General features: G+C 46.8%; 1 protein-coding gene across 2 annotated transcripts; it reads right to left on the reverse strand.

Moving 5' to 3' along the window:
- Positions 1 to 4782: 4782 nt before the first annotated feature.
- PPP1R7 (protein phosphatase 1 regulatory subunit 7) lies at positions 4783 to 20965 on the reverse strand. Of its 2 annotated transcripts, XM_048314363.1 has the most exons (11): positions 20866 to 20950; positions 20129 to 20206; positions 19839 to 19961; positions 15639 to 15694; positions 14630 to 14695; positions 13835 to 13965; positions 12779 to 12941; positions 9601 to 9717; positions 8217 to 8321; positions 7279 to 7365; positions 4783 to 5163 (listed from the first exon to the last, which is right to left on the reverse strand). In XM_048314363.1, exons 2-11 carry the CDS (start codon positions 20169 to 20171, stop codon positions 4987 to 4989), a joined length of 1068 nt encoding a protein of 355 aa, XP_048170320.1. In that variant the 5' UTR covers positions 20172 to 20206; positions 20866 to 20950; the 3' UTR covers positions 4783 to 4986. The 2 variants fall into 2 exon arrangements, with proteins under 2 accessions (XP_048170320.1, XP_048170321.1); XM_048314364.1 differs by lacking the exon at positions 20129 to 20206 and having other exon boundaries at positions 20866 to 20965.
- Between the last annotated feature and the right edge of the window lie 4 nt (positions 20966 to 20969).

Consider the following 20969-nt stretch of genomic DNA (forward strand, 5'->3'; position numbering starts at 1 on the left):
TTGCCAGTGCCTCAGTGTGGGCATAAAGCAAAAAGGGCTTTGGAGGAGGAGGGAGATGACCTGCTGCAGCCCACCTTGTTCTCAGCCAGAGCCTCTTTGGCCAGGTACTGTTCACGCTTCATCTTAACCTCCTCAGCCTCAGGAATGTCAGGTTCCAGCCATGCAGTCACACGTCCAATAATGAAATCCAAATGCTGGAAGTGGATGGGACGTGTGGGTTGGCTGTGGTGGCGAGTCCTTACCCCTGCCCCAGCAGCACATCCTTAGCCACCCAGCTGGGCTCAGCAGCTGGTACCTCAAAGGTGACGAAACCTGAGCGTACAGCCAGCAGCTGCCAGTGAGTCAGTCAGGCTGCCATCCTGGTCCCTGAATGCTCTGTATCTGTGGGAGCAAAGTGCAGCAGGTACTGACCGACCTTCCTGGCAGTTACTCCTGCTCCCAGCTGGGCATGCTGGAGCACAGCAGAACCAGCCCTCAGCCAGCTTCTGCTGGGACCTACGTCCCACAGGTCACCCGGCCCCGGGGGAATTTAATCTTCACAAAAGCACCTCCCTCCACAATGGTGGCAAGTGACCCTCCCCACTGCCCCACACACAGACCTGTCCAGCGCACACTCAGCCCTGGCATGAATGAGGGCCCCCAGGACCTCAGCGAAGTGGGTGGGCAGCATGGACTTGGCTCAAAGTCACTCTGCTAAATAAAATGTTTGCTGTGGCAGAGGCAGAGAAAGGTAAAATCCAAGCTGAAGGAAGGAGGAGCCAGGCGAGGCGGGAGCGGGCTCCCACCTGCATGGGGTGTTGCTGTGCAGGACAAAGTCCCGTGGTGCGTACGCCAAGGTGGAGTTCACGTAGCCGTGCAGGCTGCTGTTGTACATATGCCTGTGGTACACAGAGGGCAGAAAATCAGAGCTGAGGGCTATGAGGAAGGCCTGGAAGCAGGAAGATGTGCTGCAGCAGATCCTGCAGCTGGGGGGACACCCCATCCTCACCTTCCTTCATGCCCTGTGCTTCTGGGGTGGCTTTCTGCCTCTCCTTCCCTCAGCCTGACAAACCAGACGTGACGCTGGTCTGGGACAGCAGAGCTGCTCACAGTGCAGTGCCCTGTTCCCTCCTCCCAGTTACTGCCAAGCAAGGCCCAGAGCATGATAGCTGCCCACTGCCCGTGGCTGGAGCTGCATCTTCTGCACAGGCAGACCCACCCCCAGCACTGCAGCTCCCCTCGTCACGCTGCATCCTGCAACACCCAGACGAGTTCCCCCAGTTCCCTTACTCCACCTGCAGCCCCCTCACCCCTGGCCGCCCGCCCAGCGCACGTTGCTGATGATGGCCAGGTGAGTGGTGGTCTCCAGGGTGGACAACCAGATGCCAATGCCCTGTGCCTGCTCAGCCACAGGCCGCCGGTAGTCACAGATGCGCTTGTGGGGGTCCAGGCGGATCACAGTTGTTGAGCAGGGTGAAGAGGGATGCCAGGAGACAGGCTGCCACGAAGATGGTGATGAAGCCAAACTGCAGGACTAGGAGAAAGAGGAGGAAGAGGAGTGGGGAGGGACAGACTGAGATGACAGCATCAACTGCGGCAACTCGCAGCCTGATCCTGTGGGGAGCGGGGCAGCCCTTCTCCCTCCAGCACCTGCAGGCTGCTCACGGTGAAAGCTCCTTCCTCTGTGGAACTCCTGCAGTTCCTGTCTCTCCACACCAGCCTTCTCTCTCCCAGTGCCTCTCAGCACTCCCCAGCCCAAGGCCAGTCCCTACCCGTCTCCAGGCACTCATCAAGCAGCCCTTTGAGCCCCAGCAGCTGCTGGCCCATAACCCAGGGTGCCTGCTCCACCAGGGCCGACTCCCGCTCCTCTCCTGCCTTGGCTGAGAGGAGCTTACACTTACGCCACGAGCACTTCAGCTTCCTGGAGGAAAAAAAGAAGGGCCACCACGTCCTCTGCTGCTGAACGTGCCCTTGGCATCCTGTGTGAGCTCAGGGACGCGTGATGGCCCTGGCAAGCCATGCTGTACTCACAGGACGGCCACCTCCTGCACGTTGTTGATGATCTGCTTCCCCACCATGATGACCAGCAGCTCCTGCACCATGGAGCATCCACTTGGGCTGCACTGTGGGGAGAGCAGGGCCCTCAGCCTGCTGGCACACGGAGATCAGACCCCGAGGGTGGGAAGGCATTCCCACAGCACACACCAGCATAGGGCCTCTCCCACCCGGCACTCAGCTCCTCATTGCAGATCCCCAGAAAGCTCAGGTAGTTTCTGGGGTAGCCAACAAACCTGCAGGAGCCACGTCAAGAGTTGTGAGTGGAGATCCCAGGCACTGATTCCAGGAATGCATCCAGAGCAGCCCCAGGGAAAGAAGGGCTTATCTGGTTCACAGAGCCCTCTTCTTGCTTACTTAGGTGGGACAAAAGGACTGATGGTGGTCCCAGACTGGGACCAGTTAGCCCACAGTCGGTTGGCACTGCGCTCAGCCCCAGCTGTCCTGTGGCCATGTGAAGGCTCCCACTCTCTCATGGGACTGTCCCCCTGCCACAGTGCTCCTTGCCCATGATGGCAGCAGCACCATCCCCCCTCCTTTAGCCCTGCCCAAATGCCCAGGAACCTGCTTTTCAGAAGCCAGTGAAAGAAGGGATGGGGCTCTGGAGGAGAAGTTCAGAAGCAAAATGAAGTGGGACCCCAGAGCTCTCCATGGGACAAGAGTGGTGACTGGGGATCGCTGGGTCCCCTGGGAAGCAAGGAGGCTGCAAACCCCATCGGAGCCCCACAGAAACTTGATGTGCTTGATTTGGGTCCTGTAACTTCCCAAAGCCCTGGTCAGACCAGTCAGGAAGGCTCGGGTGACATGTGCCAAGCACAGAATCTCCCTAAGGAAAAATATCTGTGTCCTGAAAAGCTCCGGGATGATCTACCCCACAAAAACCCCTCCATCACACAGAGAAGTCCTTATGACATCTGGAGCATGTGGACACGTATCTCTGCTGAGGAGGCAATGCAGCCCCAGCTCTCCAGAGCAATGCAGCGGTGCTCCTTTGGGGCAACATCTGGTTCTCACCCCTGGCAGACAGCAACAAAAACCTCCAACCCCCACAACAGCCCAACAGGCACCTCTGAGCCCCATGGCGGAGCTGGGGAGGGAGCGTGGTGGGGAATCAGCCACAAGGCCAGGCACAGTTTGAGAAGCTGGATGAAGGCACTGGGGTCTGTTGCATCCTGCCCCTCCCCTGCAGCTCCCAACACGAGCCCCAAACCGGCAGCTTTTACCCTCATACCTGCTGCCCAGGCCCTTGCCCTGCTTGTTCCTCCCACAGAGCTGGATCTGAGTGCCAGCAGGTGCAGGGCAGAGGGGTCCTCCCACCCTAAGGCTGCTTCTCCTCCAGTGGGGAGAGAGTGGGAAGTGCCACCCTGTTGCTCCTGTTGATGGCCAGGCTCCCTGTGTAGGAGGGGCAGAGTCTGGGGACAGGAGGAGGAGGAGGGTGGATGGGTGTGCAGGCATCTTCCCCATTTAGAAATACCTTCCTCCAAGCAGCCTGGAGGAGGCCCTGCCTTTGTTTGAGCTGGAGGTGGAGCCCTGTGTGGCCCTGAGCAAAGAGGGTTCAGTGGGACTCAGGGAGAGGCAGTGAGGGGGACCAGGTCCCCCTTGCACCCTGGAGGGGCTGGTGCCCAGCCAAGGCACAAGGATTTTGGGGCACCAGGGAAGATTTAAGCACTGTGTTCACCTCACACCTACAACAAAACAGTTTGTGTTGGTTTTTGCAGCTCTGGGTAAAATCCCAGCTGTGTTTTGCCTGCCAGTCAAGGGACATGCCACCAGCCCAGGAACAGTGTGGGGGTACAGCACCAAGGGCCACAGAGTGACTGAGATCCTGCTTTTACAGTCCCCATGGAGAGCTCGTGGCACCTTTGGGCACTCAAAGCAGCTCATCTCCCCCCATTCTCAGTTCAGTGGCATGGTGGGGTGCAGGTTCCCCAGTCAAGCCCAGTCACCACCCCACCTCCAGCAGCAGCACAATCCACAGCAGAGCTGCCAGTGAGCAAATGTAACACGGCCCACAAAAGGGAACTAAAATCTTTAAAGGGCCACACTGTCCTGCTTAATATTCCTCGTCTCCAGCTGAAGAAGGAATTCATCCCCCTCTTCCTAAGATTCAAACCCATGTCAGCTCAGAATGAATCAAACTACCAGCAAGAGCAAATTTGCAAGCACCCCTCCTGTGTTTTCCTTGCTCCCCTGGACTGATGACGCGCCTGTTGGACAAACACAGCAGCAGAGGGCAAGTGCTTCCAGGAGTTTTTCAGCTGCTGGAGAGACACAGTTCAATTGCCCAGATCAAACAGAGGTGCAGAGGGACAGCAATGCCACACTGCCATCTTCAGTGGAAGCAGGACGTGATTCATACTTTCTGATGGCAAACACTGTCTGCAACAAAGTGCTTCCAAACCCTTACCTTGCCCACCATTAATATATTAATACCAGTTTGTCCCCAGTGCTCTCAGGAGCTTGGAGCTGTGTTTAAAAACATGAGTACAAAAAGGCTACTCTGCCTGCAGCCCCATGTCCTACCACCAGGTGTTTAGCACTGACTAATACCTGGAAACTAACCTGGCTGGGGATCTTCATCAGATCTTTTTCCATTTTTACAAACCACTCTTGAGCCTGGATGTGGCATTTGCAAGGACATTCCTATTCTGAACATGTGTCACAGAGTCAACACTGGTCAGCAAGTGGCTGCAAACACCTTCTGGTAAAACTTCCCCATAAGATAAAAAACACAGGCACAGTGAAGGCTCTTGTGTTAAGATTTAATAATAATAATAACAACATTTCAAAAACAATGAGTGCATTGTACACGAGATCTGGTTTCAGTGCTTTTTATTGACTATTTGCCCTGTCTGTGTCAGTGTACTGAAGACCTGGGGAGTGGTGAGTGGATAAAAAACCCTGCTGGGACATTTCTTGGAGGAGGGCAGGAGAGAGAGGGCAGCAAGAGGCTCAGAATCGAACGAATGTGGCATCGATCTGCCGGACAGTGGGGAGGGCCAGCATGATTTTGCGCCGGTACTGGGGGTCCTTCTGCAAGGGGTTTCGCTCCAGGTATACAGTCTCCAAATTCTTGGCTCCTTTCAGCTCATCCAGGTCGCTCCAGCTCTCAACGAGGTTGTCATTCATCTGCAGAGCACACACAGGCATGGTCACACCCACAGGCAGCCCCAAGCCAGGCCTGGCCGGCAGGAAAGCAGTCATGGTGCTGCATCACTGCTACCAGGGCTGCACAGGCTTCACGCTCATGAACACCTTGTCTACAAGATCCTTCTGCCCCTGGAACCTCTGAGATGAGCTTTCCTGTCTCACACCCCAGGCCTCCGTACTAAACCCAGCTCCCCCACGCTGCCCTGGCTGCTGGTCAGATGCTCCACCCTTCAGACAGCAGATCCAGTCTAACCACCAGGCTAGGAAAGACCCTGCAAGGCAGCAGGTCAGTCTCTACACCATCTCCCACTCCACTGTGCATTTATGGGCTGGAAATCTTTATATCATTATTTATTTCCACTGTGACATCCATCTTTGCTTTTATGACTTCCCAGGAAACATTAAAAAAAAGTCCCAAACCGACAAGAAAAGCAACATTTTCCTCTCTCCTCTACATAAATTTCCCTTCTACGCTCCAGAGGAAATGCCAAGCTCTCTGATTTGGGTTCTTCTCCTGCCTCATTGTTGGCTCAGCAATTCCACACAGAAGAATAAGTGCTTCAGCTGTCCAACAAGGAAGCAAAGCTGCAAGGCAACCCTGAGACAGTCACTGTAGCAATGCCACCTTCAAATAAAAGATAAAAAACCTCACTGGATTGTCTCATTCTGCTTACAGCTCATCACAATGTTACTTTAGCAAGCCTCTCAACCTTCAGATGTCTCAGTCCCTCCACTGGGAAACTGCTAGAAGACTATCACAGTGTCTAGGATTTTGAATTCTGTTTACTTAAGGAGTTAAAGGACATTTTTATGTGCAGTCAGTGAAAAAACCCATAAATTGGGAGATACAACACTGGTTTCCACTGAAAATTCTGCCCTGCTCCTTTTCAAACAAGTGAGGTTTTTTAAACATAGTGTTGAACAAATATAGGAGGGCATTTTCTGTGCTCAGCAAACAGATTTTGGCCAGTGTTCTGCTGTGACAAAGGACTCTAACCACACTGGTGTTTTTGCAAAGGAATCCAGCCAAGTTCAGATCTGGCCTGTCCCTTCAGTACAAGTGCAACCAGTGCAGACACCTCCTGTAAGCAGAGCAACAGCAAAGAGGAAGACAGGAGGAAATTGCCCAGGATCAGGACAGGCCCCACAGCAGCCACACTGCACTGCCTCACTTCTACTGCCCAAAAGGTGTCATGTTAAACAGGCTTCTCAGTCCTGCTCCTTGAAGGGTTCCTTACAGACAGGCATGGACAGGTAACACCACCAGCTGTCTCCTAAGCCACACTGCAAGATGAGGAAAACGATCTAAGGAGCCTGGACTCCAGACTCCAGCTGGCTTTCATTTGAAGCTGCTTTCCACTCCTTTTCTCTCAGCATCTGCCCAAGAGTTTAAATCCAAATGACAGACATTATACAGCACAACTCTTTTTCTCAGCCTTGAATGCAGAAACTCTCCAAGATCTGCAGCACATACCAGCTCATCAACGCCTGCTGCTGCTCCTCCATTTTTTCAGGTGAGCAGATGTGTACACAGCTCCCAAACACGGCATGGTGCTGATGCTTCAGGACAGGGTATCTCTGTGAATTTCCTGACCTGACTTAGGAAAGCCAAAGAGCTCAGCAATTCAGGAACAGAAGCAACCCTAAGCTGTTATCCTCCTCATAGGAATGGAACCAGAAGATGGCTTCGTTTTCTTCGCATTTGTAACACCATAAACATACCAACTCTGCTCTGCACAAGCTCTGTGCTTCCCCTGTTACTCTGTCATGCTCACTTACAGAAAGAGGGGTTGCAGAAATAGGACATGTGGGGCTGTTTCATAACCAACCTGAATGTGAAGGCAGGGCCCATTTCCTAGGCAGACACGGGCTTCTTACTGCTCAGTAAAGCTCAGAAAGACATTTTTATGCTTTGCCCTTTCCCTAGGGAAAACCACCACACACTCTATCCATGCAGACTGTCAAGCTCTTAAAGCTGATCAGCAGAACTAGAGGAGTTCACTCCAAGGCCCACAGGTGTACATGCTCCCCATCAGAAGGGTTTCCCTCACTGTTGGACAGACATTTTGGGGAACAGCTCTGGCCTGTGCTTACCCAGAACTCCTGCAGCTCTGTTAGGTGGCTGATATTCTCAATCTTCTTAATTCTGTTGGATGCAATGTCCAGCATTGTGAGTTTGTTCTAGACAAAGCAAACACAAAAATATAGATCAGATTCCCCTTCATCTTCCCTGTGCCACTTTTTTCAGGCCCAGAGTTGGAAACTGTCAGGAGCAGACACATTATTGCCAGCTGCCCACATTCAGCTCAACTCTTACTGCCTGTATCCAACAAGGAAGATTGTTTTCAATTCAGCTGGGCTACTGACCCCCACAGAAGCCATGTGACAAAAATGAAGGCAGTTACCTGCTGGATGGCAACTGCCAGCCAAGGGCTCCTAAAAAGTGAGCTTTCCTCAAAGTACATTAAGAGGAGGATTAAAAATCAGATCCCAAGTGTCCCCTTGAGCAGCAGAGTGGAACAAACTCTTAGCAGCAGGAAACTCAACAGTTTTAGAAAAACTTTTGCTGAGTGAGAATGAAAATGATACAGGCTTCCACGAAATCCATCCCATCCAGAAAGCTGGACATGTACACTGACAGGAAGGCAAGCTGCATGCCATGGCTGGCCTCTCTCACTCCCAGCTCCAGTTTTTTCCTATAGAAAAGCACTCATGGTTATCTGAAAGGCTGCAGCAGCCAGCCAGCTGTGTCTTCCCCTGGCTGAACATCAGCCAGGCTACTGCTTCAGCCACATCTTGGGCTTCCCTTCCCCACGTCATGAAAATAATTCTACTCCAGAATATCTGGAGGAGCTTTACTCACACGAGGTATTTTAACATCTAACAAACACTTGGATATTTGTGGTCTCTCAAGAGACTCAGGAACCCACATGTAACTGGGGAAACCGAGGAACAAAAACCTCTAGAAAAACCACCAGCACAAGCAGCTTAGGGCAGCAATTGTGTAGCAGAGTCAGCAAAAGCCTGCTCACATTGTTCTCCAGTCCCTCGATGACTTCGATGCCGTTGTGGCTGATGTACAACTCCCGCAAATTCACCAAGCTCTGCAGCCCCTCAATCTTGGTCAGACGGTTATTCTGGAAGTGTAGCAGGCTGTTTAGCACCACTCCAAACAAACTCAAACCCAGGGGACTCACTGGGGGAAATCCATTTCTCTAAAGAATGGCTGGGAAGGGAAAATAGTCTGCTTGGGCCCACACTGATCTTGTGAACTCAGCTGTTTGATCTCTGCACCACTGATGCATGAGGAAGTTCCATGGGAGTCCCAGTCTCCAGGAAGAATCAGACTCTGACCTTCCCATCAGAAGTTGCAGCCTGAAAGTTTTCTGCTTGGTGTCTTTACGAACAACAGGCCTGTGCAAGAACAGCATTCATTCTGTAGGTCTTTATAAATGGGAAGGTCAGAGGGGAAGTTACAGCACCTGAATTCCACTGCACCCTGCTGTAGCTAATTCTTTATGTCCTATGGAATAATGGTGCATACAGGTACCACAGCATGTAGTCAGTGTGTCCTGCCAACAGCTTTAAGAGATACTAGCATGCACAAGCATTGTCATATGGATAAGAAGGAGACTTGGTGAAAGAAATCAGCTGAGTAATTTTTATTCCACCTTTTAAAAAGGAAGAAGCTTTTCAAAAGCTCATTAAGGACAGACTGCATTTAGCACAGGCTTGTTCACATTTCTTGCCTCCTCAGTAAGAAGGCAGTGACACTGAGCCACTGTCATTGTAGGGACTCCCTGATGTAACACTTTCCATGTTATTGTAATACATTAGGAAACAGTGTTTCAGGAAGGAAATGGGGAATAACATCCATTTCCTGTTCTTTCTTCCATGAAAATCAAATGTTTTATAATTTTATCAGTGTCTGTCAATCTCAAGTAGCATGAAAGGATGAAAAAAAACCAACACAAAGAAGATCACATTTCCTTCCAGCACAGGAGTTTGACCCTAACACTGCAGATCTGCTAATGGGGGCTTACAAGAAGGCTGAAGAGGGATTTTTCACAAGGGTATGTAGTGGTAGGACAAGGGGGAATGGCCTTAAGCTGAAGGAAGGCAGGTTTAAATCAGATGTTAGGAAGAAATTCTTCCCTGTGAGGGAGGTGAGGCCCTGGCACAGGGTGCCCAGAGCATCTGTGGCTGCTCCTGAATCCCTGGAAGTGTCCAAGGCAAGGTTGGACAGGGCTTGGAGCAGCCTGGGCTAGCAAAAGGTGTCCCTGCCCATGGCAGGGGCTGGAATGGGATGAGCCTTAAGGTTCCTTCCCACCCAAACCATTCTGGTGATTCAGAAGAGCTGCTCCTAAATCACAGGGTGGTTCATGTCACCGAGGCTTTTCAGAACACAACCAATACCTGTATACTGAGCACAGTCAGGCTTGTCAGCGCATCCAAGTTCTGGAGCTTGGTGATTTTATTCTTTCCAAGGAACAGACTGTCAAGATTGGCCAAGGTGTCGATGTTTTCAATTGCCTGTGAAATGACCAGAGGAGACAGTGTTATTGCAGCGATGCAAAACTGCACCAGGCAGCTGTGGCTGTCATTTTGTAGCCACGTTATAACCTTGTGGTGTATCCTGGGTAGAAGATACTCATTAGTGAAGCAAGAAAAATCTGTCACTTGTGAATGGAAAGAGAATCTGGGAAGAAAAAGCACAATTTGTAAATTTAATCCTGCACATCAGTGACTGCATAGCACAGAGGCAGGTTGTTCAGCTTCTCTGCCATAAGCAAAGTTAACTGTCTCACAGGTGTATGTGTTAATAGATTTAAGTACTGGCCATACAGTCACGAGTCTGGCAGAACACACTCACACCAGTCTGAGTGATGTGCACTTTTTAAATACACATGCAGCTGGGAGAGTACAGACACTGTACCAGTTTAGTCTGAGCTGAGCCTTCAGTAAGAGAAAATAAGGATCTCTGTGAAGCAGCAAGGATATTACAAAGGAAGGGAGAAAGCATGAACAAAAAATGAAAAAAAAAGGGAAAAGGGTAGGATTACAAAAGCCTCCTGCAAACAAAAGGAAACACTTTTATTTTGCGGAGAAAAGCCTCTGAATTAAAAACCCAAGATGCTGTTAAAAGCCACAAGGATTTTACAACCAGACTTCAGCTCGAAGTGAAACAATAATATGGACACAGGCACACCCAGAGCTGTGTATCTGTGCTCAGGTGGGTTGTGACATCTCAACTTTTCTTTTCCACATGCTTCTTGCCTGCCAAAGTTTCAAAGCAGTAGTGCTGGTGAGCCAGGCTGCTGAGTCCTAGCACCACTTGGATTACTCTGTGTGTGTGTGTTTACCTGTGCAAGTAATAACATGAGGAGGAAGAAGAAGATGATGGACACTCAGGAAAGGTAAGAATCTTTTCAGCCTCTATCCCACAACTGCCAAAAGACTGAACATACAGTGTTAATCAACTCAAATTTGCATTCACCCCCCCTTCTAGCCTATGGACTTAGCCCTGTTTTGACCTTGCAAGAAAAAGAATAGATTTGTTGCTCATTGGCAGCTTCTCCAGCCCTGACGAGGAAATACTGATGACTCAGGACAGGGAGAGGAACGGAACAGATGGACATGAGGGAACAAAAACTTAAGGAACAAGCGAAGAAGTGCTTACATTTTAGTTGCCTCAGTCCAACTTCAGGAAAAAAGCATTAAATATGTCAGCTCAAGCACAAAGTTCTGCTCCCCACCATTCATTCAGAAGAAACAGAACAGAAAGTGCTAAGTCATGAGGGATTCCAAGATAAGGGTACTCTGAGAGGTTTGAGTGTGCAGCAGAGTAGGCAAGAACAGCCCTACTGCAGCAGCTTCCATGCACAGGGAAGCAGTCAAACAGGCACCTCAGAGCCAAGAACACTGCCTGAGGAGTCCACAGGCTTGTACCCTAGAGAGTTAAGGATATGCCCACCTGTAAAGCACACAGCCAAGCCACCCTACTCCAAGAAAAAGCTAGCACAGGAGTTCTAGGTGCCCCCAGACAGCATGAGATTTCTTTGTGCCAAGCCAAGTTACAGGTTACTCACTCCAGCAGAGCAACTAGAAGCATGGAGCACTGCTGTTTGAAGAAGTCAGAATAGAATTAACAGACAAACAGAAAAAAAATCATTCAAAATAAAGCAATTTAAGAAGCTTGTGTTACCCACACAGTGACAATTCCAGGGTTTTTTTGTTTGTTCTGTTAATACGCTCAGGCTCAACACTGAGAAAATACACACAAAATAAATCTAACCTCATTGTTAAAAAGATATTCCTTGGCTTGACAACATTATTGACCATGTACTGCCTAAGTATCAGCTCAGAAATCTAGCTGGATTTCTTTTTTTTCCAGAAGATAATGATGCTTAGATACAGAATACAGTACAGCTTTGCTTAACCCAGCTTTTGTAATGTAAGGATCAGTGTGCTGAGCCTGTCCTGCTTCTGAAAAAAGCCAAGTGCCTCTCTACATAACTCCTGTTCCCCCATCCTGTGTGAACTCTAAGGTTCCTAATCCCTCATCTGGCCTGGCTTATGTTCTCACACTCTAGATTTATTCCCTCAAATAATTTCATTTCCAAAGCAGAAATTCCTGGAAAACAATTCAGTCCACTTTAGCTTTAGGAGAAAACCAAAATTTTTCCTCTTCAAAAAAAGCAGCACACATTTCTGCCTTAGAGGGCTGTTTTTAATAGCTGAAGTTTCCTTCTTTTCTACAAAGACAAGTGTTCTTCCACAAGTCCTGAAATAAAAAGGACAGATCTTTTCCTAAACTCTTCTTTCAGCATAACAAGTAAATTCTCACCAACTTACACCACACTGATTGAAATGCCCTCATCTTTTATGAGTATTTTCTAAAGAGCATGTAATTTAAAAAGCTTAAAGAAAAAAAAAAAAGGTTATTTTGCATGTTTTGTGTCATCTGTCTGACCAGTTCTCTTATGAACTGAGCAAATACAGAGAATCACACCTTAGGGACAGGAGAGACTACTCAGAACTGCTCTCCTGTAAATGGCACAGATTTTAAATGGAAAAAAGTCCCAAACTGCACAATAAAACCCAAAAGCAATCAGCAGTACAGTACCAAGTTTTAGTTTTTAAAGCCATTTCAGAGCAAAGCCTCAAGAAAATCTTTTTCCTAAACAAGACTGACTGCCATAGCTGGCTGCCAATTACACCTGCAAATCAAACTCATTTTGCATTCAGTAGGTTTCATTGCCTCAGCACCAGTCTGTAGAAAGGTAAGAGAAAACAATTGCTAGTTTTGATAGGCTTGGCTCTAGCAGGAAGCAACCATCACCTGCAAAAGGAAACACACAAGGGATCCACGAGTTCATTCAAGACAGAAGTTCACAAACGGTGATTTAGTAGCCAGACACTAATGCATAATGAAAGGCTCCAGCATGCACAGCAATAAGCACAGTGAGTGACTGGAACAGTAAAAAACCAACAAAACTGCAAATCAAATCAATGCAGGGCACTTTCAGAAAATGCCAATCTCACGCCAAAGAGCTCAAAACTCTCCAGCTAACATCTCAAAGAGCAAACCTACCCGAATTCGGTTGGATCCCAACTCTAACATCTGTAGCATCTGCAAGTTGCTCAAATTCTCAATTTTGCTGATTTTGTTGTTGACAAGGAAGAGTTTTTTAAGTTGGGTAAGCCGATCTAGTCCTTCAATGTGTCGCAGAACATTAAAGGAGATGTCCAGGATCCTGAGGTAAAACAAACCAGAGGTGTCATCAGTCCACCAGGCATGGATGATTCTGAAAAGGGCACTTGTAAATTGGTGGGGAATCTCACTGTCTGCAGAGATCAAGCCTTTGCTAGGCCTTGAAGCTAAAGTCATGAGTGTCATGTCTTTTTATCAGAAAATACAACAAATACAACTTTCAAAGTACTTCTGTAGTGTGTTAGCAAAAAAAAAAAAAAAAAAAAAAAATCATCTGCCACATGCAGAAGACAGGCATTATTTTGCCCAGCCATGGAACTGCCACTGTGGGAGGAAGCCAATCTGCATTTACCTTGTTGAAGGTACTTGCCTGCAAGATCTCCTTTTGACAGGACCATGTCAAGGCCTCCCCTGGGCAGGAAGCAGTTGTGATTGTGGGAAGTAGGCCAGTCCTCGCCCCAATGGGAACAGTTTTGTAATGCATCTCCAGAGTGATCCCAGGCAAATGCCAGAAACTCAGAAACTTGGAAGGGTACTTACTCCTTCCATAACACTCTTAAAAAAAAAATCATAACCTTACCTGAAATCTCTTGTCATTTTTGCAGGAATAAAAACCTGTTACACAGAGCTCTGGCTGCAACAGCAAAGGGGGCCTCAGAGCTCCCACACAAGCTGCAACCACCTGCCATTCTCAGTGCCTTACACAGCACAGGTTTCATTTCCAGCTGCCTGTTCCTGGGCAGCTTATGGATAATGAAACCAGTTTACTGCACAGGTTAAATATCAATAGAGAATAGACATTATTATCCTTCACAGAGCACCAAAACAAATTCTGAGAGAGGCTTGGGTGATAAACACTGGAATAAGTGCAGCATGAGTAACACAGTGAGTAGCAAACCACCCCCAACCTAATCCTGGTGATTCCCCTGGACTCACTCAAGTTCTGCCAGAGACTCCAAGTTCTCAATCTTCCGAATTTGATTGTCATAGAGATCCAGCTCCCGCAAGGTCTGCAATTGCTCCAGGTTTTCAATGCGCTTGATCAAATTCTGACGAAGACATAGGGTCTAATTGTTGAGGAAAAGTTTAAAAAGAAACAGGAAAATGGATATGAAGGATTGCATGTAATGCCTTTTGGCTTCCAGACAAAGAGGTGTGTGTGTGTGAGAGTTTCCCCATGAAGTTTTACTGGGAATTTGTTTGGTTGTTGGTGGTTTGTTGGGGTTTTTTTGGTCTGTTTTTTTTTTTTAATACAATCTTTTCTTGGTTTACTCCAATTCTACAGAAGGAAATCTTTCAACCACAATAGTCAGACACTAACAGCAGCCCAGAGAGGGTACATAATCTCTGTCCTTGGAAATACTCAAAAGCTTAACTGAGGCGGCCTTAAGCAACATGTTCTAACTGGGCCTGCTTTGAGGGTTTTACTGGACACCTCCAGAGATCCTTTCCCATCCACATTATTCTATGTTCAGTCTGCTATGTTAGTCCAGGATGTCCCTCAGGATGTGCCCTGATGCTTTGTCTCTCATCCATTTCCAAAACAAACCTGCAAAATCCCAGGATTTTTATTACTATTTGACAAATAGGTGAACACTACCTTCTTCAGCTAAAAAGGAAGTGAACTCACTAAATCTCAGCCAAAAAGGGGCTCTGTATCTGTCCTCTTATAGGTTAGATCCACAAAACCCTTAGTTCCAAGAGGCATTCTCTATTCCCTAGAACTGTTACCTTCACTTTCTTGAGCACCTCAAATCCTTCAATCTTCCCAATTCGGAAATGATTCAAGTCAACATCCTTAAAGAGAAATGGAGGGATTTAGCAGTTGTTTCAAAACAAATTTGGTCTTTAAAGATCAAACTGGTACTTTGTTCTAAGGAAATTATAGTCTTACAAAATGTGTAGCTCATTAAAACTTCCCTTCAAAGAGCATTTGCAAAATAGGTTTGGCACATGATTTTACCACCACAGGTGAGGCACACGGCCTAAGCTTGTCAACTGCAAATGCAGTACCTGTGAAAAGGCAACAGCCCTTTCCCAAGTCTCTGAGCATTGCCAAAATTAGAAATCTTCAGAAATGTATTAAGATGGAAAAATTCTTGCATAAATAAAGTTTTGCATAAAATTCTCTTACCTACTTTGCTAGGGCTTAACTGGAACACCAGTTGCCAGTTCCAGGCCTCAGATGAGCAGGAACCACTGACAGTTTGAACAACCAGTGGTTCTGTGAACGTTAATTCTGCACTGGCAATCAGCTGAGGCACTTCCCATCTGTGCTGTTCAGCCCCAGATGCTCCAGTTTTGCAAGTCAAAGAGAAACAGAGCACTTCCCCATCCAGCTCAAACACTGTGCCCCTTAGGGGCTCATGAGGTTGCCAATGCCAAGGCTCTGGGCTGGGTAAGTCACCGTGCCTGTTCCAAATCACAGGGCTCACAGCAGCAAACAGCTCATTGAACATACTCTCTGAAGCTTGTAGCAATACCTCTTGCAGCACAGACACACTTTCAGCGCCTCGACGCTTGATTTAAAATTCTAAAGTACTAACAAAATGTTTCAGCTAGTGATCAAGAATAAAACACCTCTACTTCTAGTCTAAAAGCTCTGAATCAGTTCTGGGGAGGATCACAGCAGCCAGCACCTTCAGAAGAATTAGATCTTTTAACCAGGTTTCAATACTTGCCTTTGCCTACCTTTGCTTCCTGCCGTATAAAGCCCGTAAGGACAAAAATCTGCCTTTACCTCAGCTTCTGGGTCCAGGCTAATAGTCTCCATGTCCACTGGTGTCTCCGCTTCTCCTGCAGGAGAAGCAAATCCATTATGAACTTCTGTACCACGTAGCTAAAGGCAAGGTAACAGCTGGCATCCAGGGAGACCAGGAGAGCAAATGCTCCTCAGGAGAAGAAACACATGAGATGCACAGTTCAGACATTCTGCTTCATTAAAACCACACTTCACCTACTTGGTTTTCAATGTGACAGCCAGTTACGGAAAAAAAAAACTTTCTTAAAGCAGAATTTCATGCTCAGATGCAAAAGACACACAGACCAGCACCTTGCCTGACCTGCCTGTGTGGTTGCTGAAAACTGTTGGCTCAAGACTGGGTGGGATGCCTTTCCTTCACACCTAGGGCCATCATCCCTCTGAAGACACATCATCCAAAGTGTCTGTGCTCCTCTGACAACATAATAAAACCCTGCCAAGAAGGAATCTTAACTGTCTAGTGAGATGACCAGGGATGACCAAGCATCTCAACAATCCCAGCCTTCAGGCTTTTTTTTATCAGCACTGCCACCTTATGTGAACACTTCTGCATGGATCTCCCTTCCTTTGTTTGGCTGAACTCTCTGCTATGCCAGACAACACTGCTTATCCCACTGCATGAATTTTCTTGGGAAATGCTTTTATAGCTCTGGAAGACACCCCAGCATTTGCTGTGCTTCTACCACAGTACATGAGGGAGGGAAATTTACTGGAGAATTCATGCTGAATAATTCATGCCAATTCCCGTTTGTTGGAGATGGTGTGCTGGTTGCATCAATTTCTGAAAGAAAACAAAGTCTAATTCAGCTTTGCAAAATTGACGTACAACATGCAAGCTTTTTTTACTTCATGTGCAGAGCTTCTGAATGTACTACCAAAAATCCAAGCAACTTTAATTACAGTCACATCCCAAAGGCTTTGCACTAACTCCTGCATGTATGCAAGCTCACTCCCTTAACCCAGCAGCAGTGACTATTTCCACAGCACAGCAAGGTTACAACATCCCTGTAAAATGCCAAGTATTCCTATTTAATGAGTGCTTCTCCTACTAATGCTTGGCCTTGTAAGCAGTAGCATAGGCACAAACAGTACCAGCATCACCATTTTTAATGCTACCATCCAACTCCAAGGGTTTGGTGGTCCACAAATCATCACTGACCTTCCTGCATTTGGGCTGTTGCTCTTGCCTGGGCATTTAAACAGGAAAGAGACTCACTAAACTGATTCACAGAAATTAAGACGGAAACAGCAATCTCATATTTTAATTTTTTTTTTTTTTAAATAGCACAAATTAGCAGGAAACAAATTATATTTTAGGAATGCAAAATGAGCTCGTAGGCTTGAGAAAACAGAAATGCCACCAAAACTGACACACATACATGTGCCTGTCAGCAATTAGCAGTGGGCAATGCTTGTATTTTCTTATTTTAGTTCCAGACCAGGAGCTATGCACTTCAGCAAGGGAGTGGGATACCCTACCCTGCTGCTATCAAGGCTGCACCTCTTTGACCTGTTTCTTGGGTGCAAAGACTGTCAGTGGGAAGTGCTCCAAGCCAAACAAGCAGTCTTGCTGAATTTACAGCCCACAGGAACAGTGCCCAAGTTTGGAACAACAGTTATTTGAGACATCACATGAAAAAAATCCGCATTATGCCCCTTGCATTGAGTCATACTGGCAGTGATTTAGTGTTCACAGTAAAGGAACTTTTTGAGTTTCAAGTTCTTTGAGATTTTAAAGTTGTCCAACAGAAAGCCAATCATACACTTAGTAAAAAAAAAAATCTTCAATAAAAAAACCCATTCAAGTAAAAAAAATTCTTTGTTTGACTAGCAAGGTTGAGTATTTGAATTTATAAACATTTGATTTAGGTAATGTGTTAAATACTCTGTTCTGGGGCCTGTCAAAGGGTAGCTCCTCTTAATTCTGACACATGGCTTTGAAAGACCACTCATGATAGCCAGCGTGGATAACAGCACTCAAATCCAACAGTGCAAAACCAAATCCCACAGGATACATATCAAATTCACTAAAATAAAAGAAATTTAAAACTGAACACACAAGCACTGCTGTTGTGTAATAAAGCCAACTGTCATGAAGTCTATGTGCTGTGTATAAAGCACATAGAAGCCTGAGTGAGATGTGTATCCGCTATCAGCTGTAAATCAGTATCGATATGAAAATGTTAAAATATATTTTTTCTCAAAGAACAGAAAAAGAAAAGAAAAATAAGAGAAAAATAGTTCTAGTAAATTTACAGGCATTTATATATAATTTTATTTATGAACTGACTGGATATAAAAACTCTAAACTGACCCTCCTACCAGCACTTTACAGCCAGGACTGCAATTTCCCTTACAAATTGCTTTACTCCACACTTCTCAACACTGCATGTTTCCCAAGGGGAAAAAACCATCACCATGGCAGTGAAGTTTCATAATTGAATTTTTGTGTAACCTATGCCTTGCAAGCCACATGCCTTTGCAGAGGTAGAAAAAAAAAATTCCACCATTCAGAAAACCCAAATTCCACAGCAGGAACAGTCATTACCGAGTTACGTAAGTTCCCAGTACCACAAGCATTTCAATCAACAAAAAGCCTAACTACACTTTTTAAGTGCATATGCATGAAGAATATTATAAATAGCTCAGTTATAAGCTTTCTAACCAGAGGCTCTATTCCTCAGAGAATTAGCTAAATGATGAATTGGAAATTTCAGCTGCTCAAGCTCTTTCTACTTAAGATCTTATGTGGAAAACTCTTCATTTTCCTTTCAGCTGAGAAACTCAAAGCTGGCTGCGGAAGCTATCTCAAATGTTCGAAAATTATTCCTCTGCTTGGTTCCTGCCCTAGTTTTCTGAATGCTTACAGTTTGGAAAAAGTAACAATACAGTCATTATATTAAACAGTACACAAATGTAATTCAGCAAACGAATCTGAATGCGTTTTTCTTGCTCCCACTTGAGTAAAAGTACATCACTTCTGTACTTCCTTTCATAGAATTCCCAGGGGAACAATGTGCAAAATATAACCTCCAACACACAGCTAGATCACGCCAGCTGAGCAAACACTCAGGATTCCAGGCATGCAAAGGAAAGCTCTGTCTGATCTGCATGGTTTTATCAATTATATAGTGCTTGGGATGCACAGCCATGACCTGCCTATGGAAGAGCATTTCTTTATGAATATTTAGGGAGTTTCAGTTATCAGCAACAAATTAGACCTAGATAGATCGCATTTAGTGATGAGATTTGAAATTCTAGTAACAATTTACTAGTTTGAAAAATACTTTGACAAATCCCAATGGGCAAGGTTAAGATGAGGAGGGATCCACCACAGATGCATCAACAAAAAGAACTAAAATTTGTTTCATTCTTTCCCTTCCAGTACCAGAACAATAACAGTCACATGGACATCTCTGTCAGAAGAATGATGTTACACTTTAGATTGCACCAAAAGCTCGGGTCAAATCACCACACAGGGTCTGCAGAAATGGATCTGCTCTGACAAGTTCCATGCAAGCCACTGAAAGCCCTTCCATCAAATATTCACAGGCTTAAAAAAGTCTGTCAGTACTTCTACCCCATGTCCTAATACAAACAGTAAGATCAGTAGGAAAAGTTTAAAGCCGAGAGGATTCAAAGACATAATTTTGATACGTCTTAGAACATTTAAATTTAAAAAAATAAAATGGACAGATTCCTTCAATCCATCTAGAAACAGTTTTTGTTGCTTTCCAAAGGAACCTGGCAATTCTTTAGGCAAAAAGCTACATAAACTAAGGTAGAATTACGAAAAGCTCCTCGTGATTACTTCTAATGAAAATTTCCAGCATCTTTCCACATAAAGTTTCTAAATTTCCCTAAAAGAAAAATATGAATAAAGATGGTTTGCATTTTGACATTAAATATTCCAAATGGAAACATGGACGGGTAAACAAATAAGAAAAAAAAAAAAAAAAAAAAAAAAAAAAAAAATCAAAGGTCTAATATTAGTGGTTCCATAAAAAGCAGCCAACTTTATTCCAGCAATACCACTACAATTTATTGAAACTTCAAGAAGATTGCTGTGGGGCAGATTCCCGTGGATAACTAGCATGCAGCCACAAGGAGCACAAGGGACTGATGCAGGCTGTGCACACGAGGGACTCCTGGAGGTGGTGGTTGAGGCTGACACGGTACCTGCGGAGTTCTCGCCGTTCTGCTCATCCCTCAGGCTCTGCTGGCTGAGCTCTGTCACCAAGCGAACCGCCTGCTTCCTCCCCTCCTCGTCTCCCGACTCCTCCGACTCGATCCGCTTATCAACTGCACAAGACACAGAACAGCAGAATTAGGCTATTTCCAGCAGCGGGGCAGAGGGGAGGAGTAGCAAGCAGATATAATAACCAGGAGTCACATAAACGACTACGCAGTTAGTAGAAATCCTAAGTTAACTAAATGAAAGGTTTAGTCTTAAATAAAAGGCCTCTTACCCCTTGTTTCTACTTTGATTTTGGATGCACTTTTTCCTCCCATCACATCTTCCTAAAACCAACAATCTGGGAAGAAGACTGGAGGAAAAAGGAAATTTCTTAGATCAATGAAGTGCAATTCCAAAGATTACGGAGATGGAGTTAGAACTATTACATTTTAAGAGCTTTTAGGGAAAAAAACCCCAGTATCATGTACAATAGTACCAATGACACGAAGAAGTGAAGGCATCAATAAAAAAATCCTCGCAGAATAAAGCAACCGGCTCCCCAGAACAACCTGCCAGGTCCCTTCACGTTTACCGAGCCACAGCTCCGGTGGCCACCCTGGGCCTGGACCAAAAAAAGCTCCACGCTAGCCCCCCCTCAATATTTGCTCTCGTTTCACCAGGGGACTAAGGAAAACCAGCGCCATCCAGGTGGTTTCTTTCTTATTATCTTTACTTTTTACGTCACGGCCATCTCCACAACCCCACTCCTTCTCCCGCTAGCACATGGAGCCCCGGGACATCACGCCATGCCGCGATAACACACACGACAGGGCCTGGCCCTCTGGGCAGTGGCCCTGGGGCTGGACACACGGGGGCTGCACGACCGCGGACGGCCCACGAGCCCCCCCCCGGCGCGCAGCTGGCAGCCGCACCGCCCGGCGGCGGCGGCGGCGGCGGCGCTCGAGCAGCCGGCCCCGCCGCGCCGCCCCGACCCCCGCAGCTTCGGCAGCAGCCCCGGCGGGCTCTCACCCTCCATCATCTCCTGCGGCCCCGCTCCGCTCTCCGCCGCCATATCGCTCCTCCTCCCACCGCCCCTTCCGGAAACTGCCTCCGCCGCCGCCGCAGCCAATCAG

This window comes from Corvus hawaiiensis, chromosome 10 (genome assembly GCF_020740725.1).
Source record: "Corvus hawaiiensis isolate bCorHaw1 chromosome 10, bCorHaw1.pri.cur, whole genome shotgun sequence".
In the NCBI taxonomy this organism is placed as follows: domain Eukaryota; kingdom Metazoa; phylum Chordata; class Aves; order Passeriformes; family Corvidae; genus Corvus; species Corvus hawaiiensis.

Excerpts from the sequence above, each read along its gene's own strand:
- PPP1R7 (XM_048314364.1), bottom strand. The coding sequence starts at position 20,908 with ATGGCGGCGGAGAGCGGAGCGGGGCCGCAGGAGATGATGGAGG. Across the intron at positions 14,696-15,638 it reads GCCTGGACCCAGAAGCTGAG|GATGTTGACTTGAATCATTT; the intron begins GTAAAGGCAGAT and ends TTTCTCTTTAAG. Across the intron at positions 5,164-7,278 it reads CAGAGCTGCAGGAGTTCTGG|ATGAATGACAACCTCGTTGA; the intron begins GTAAGCACAGGC and ends TGTGCTCTGCAG.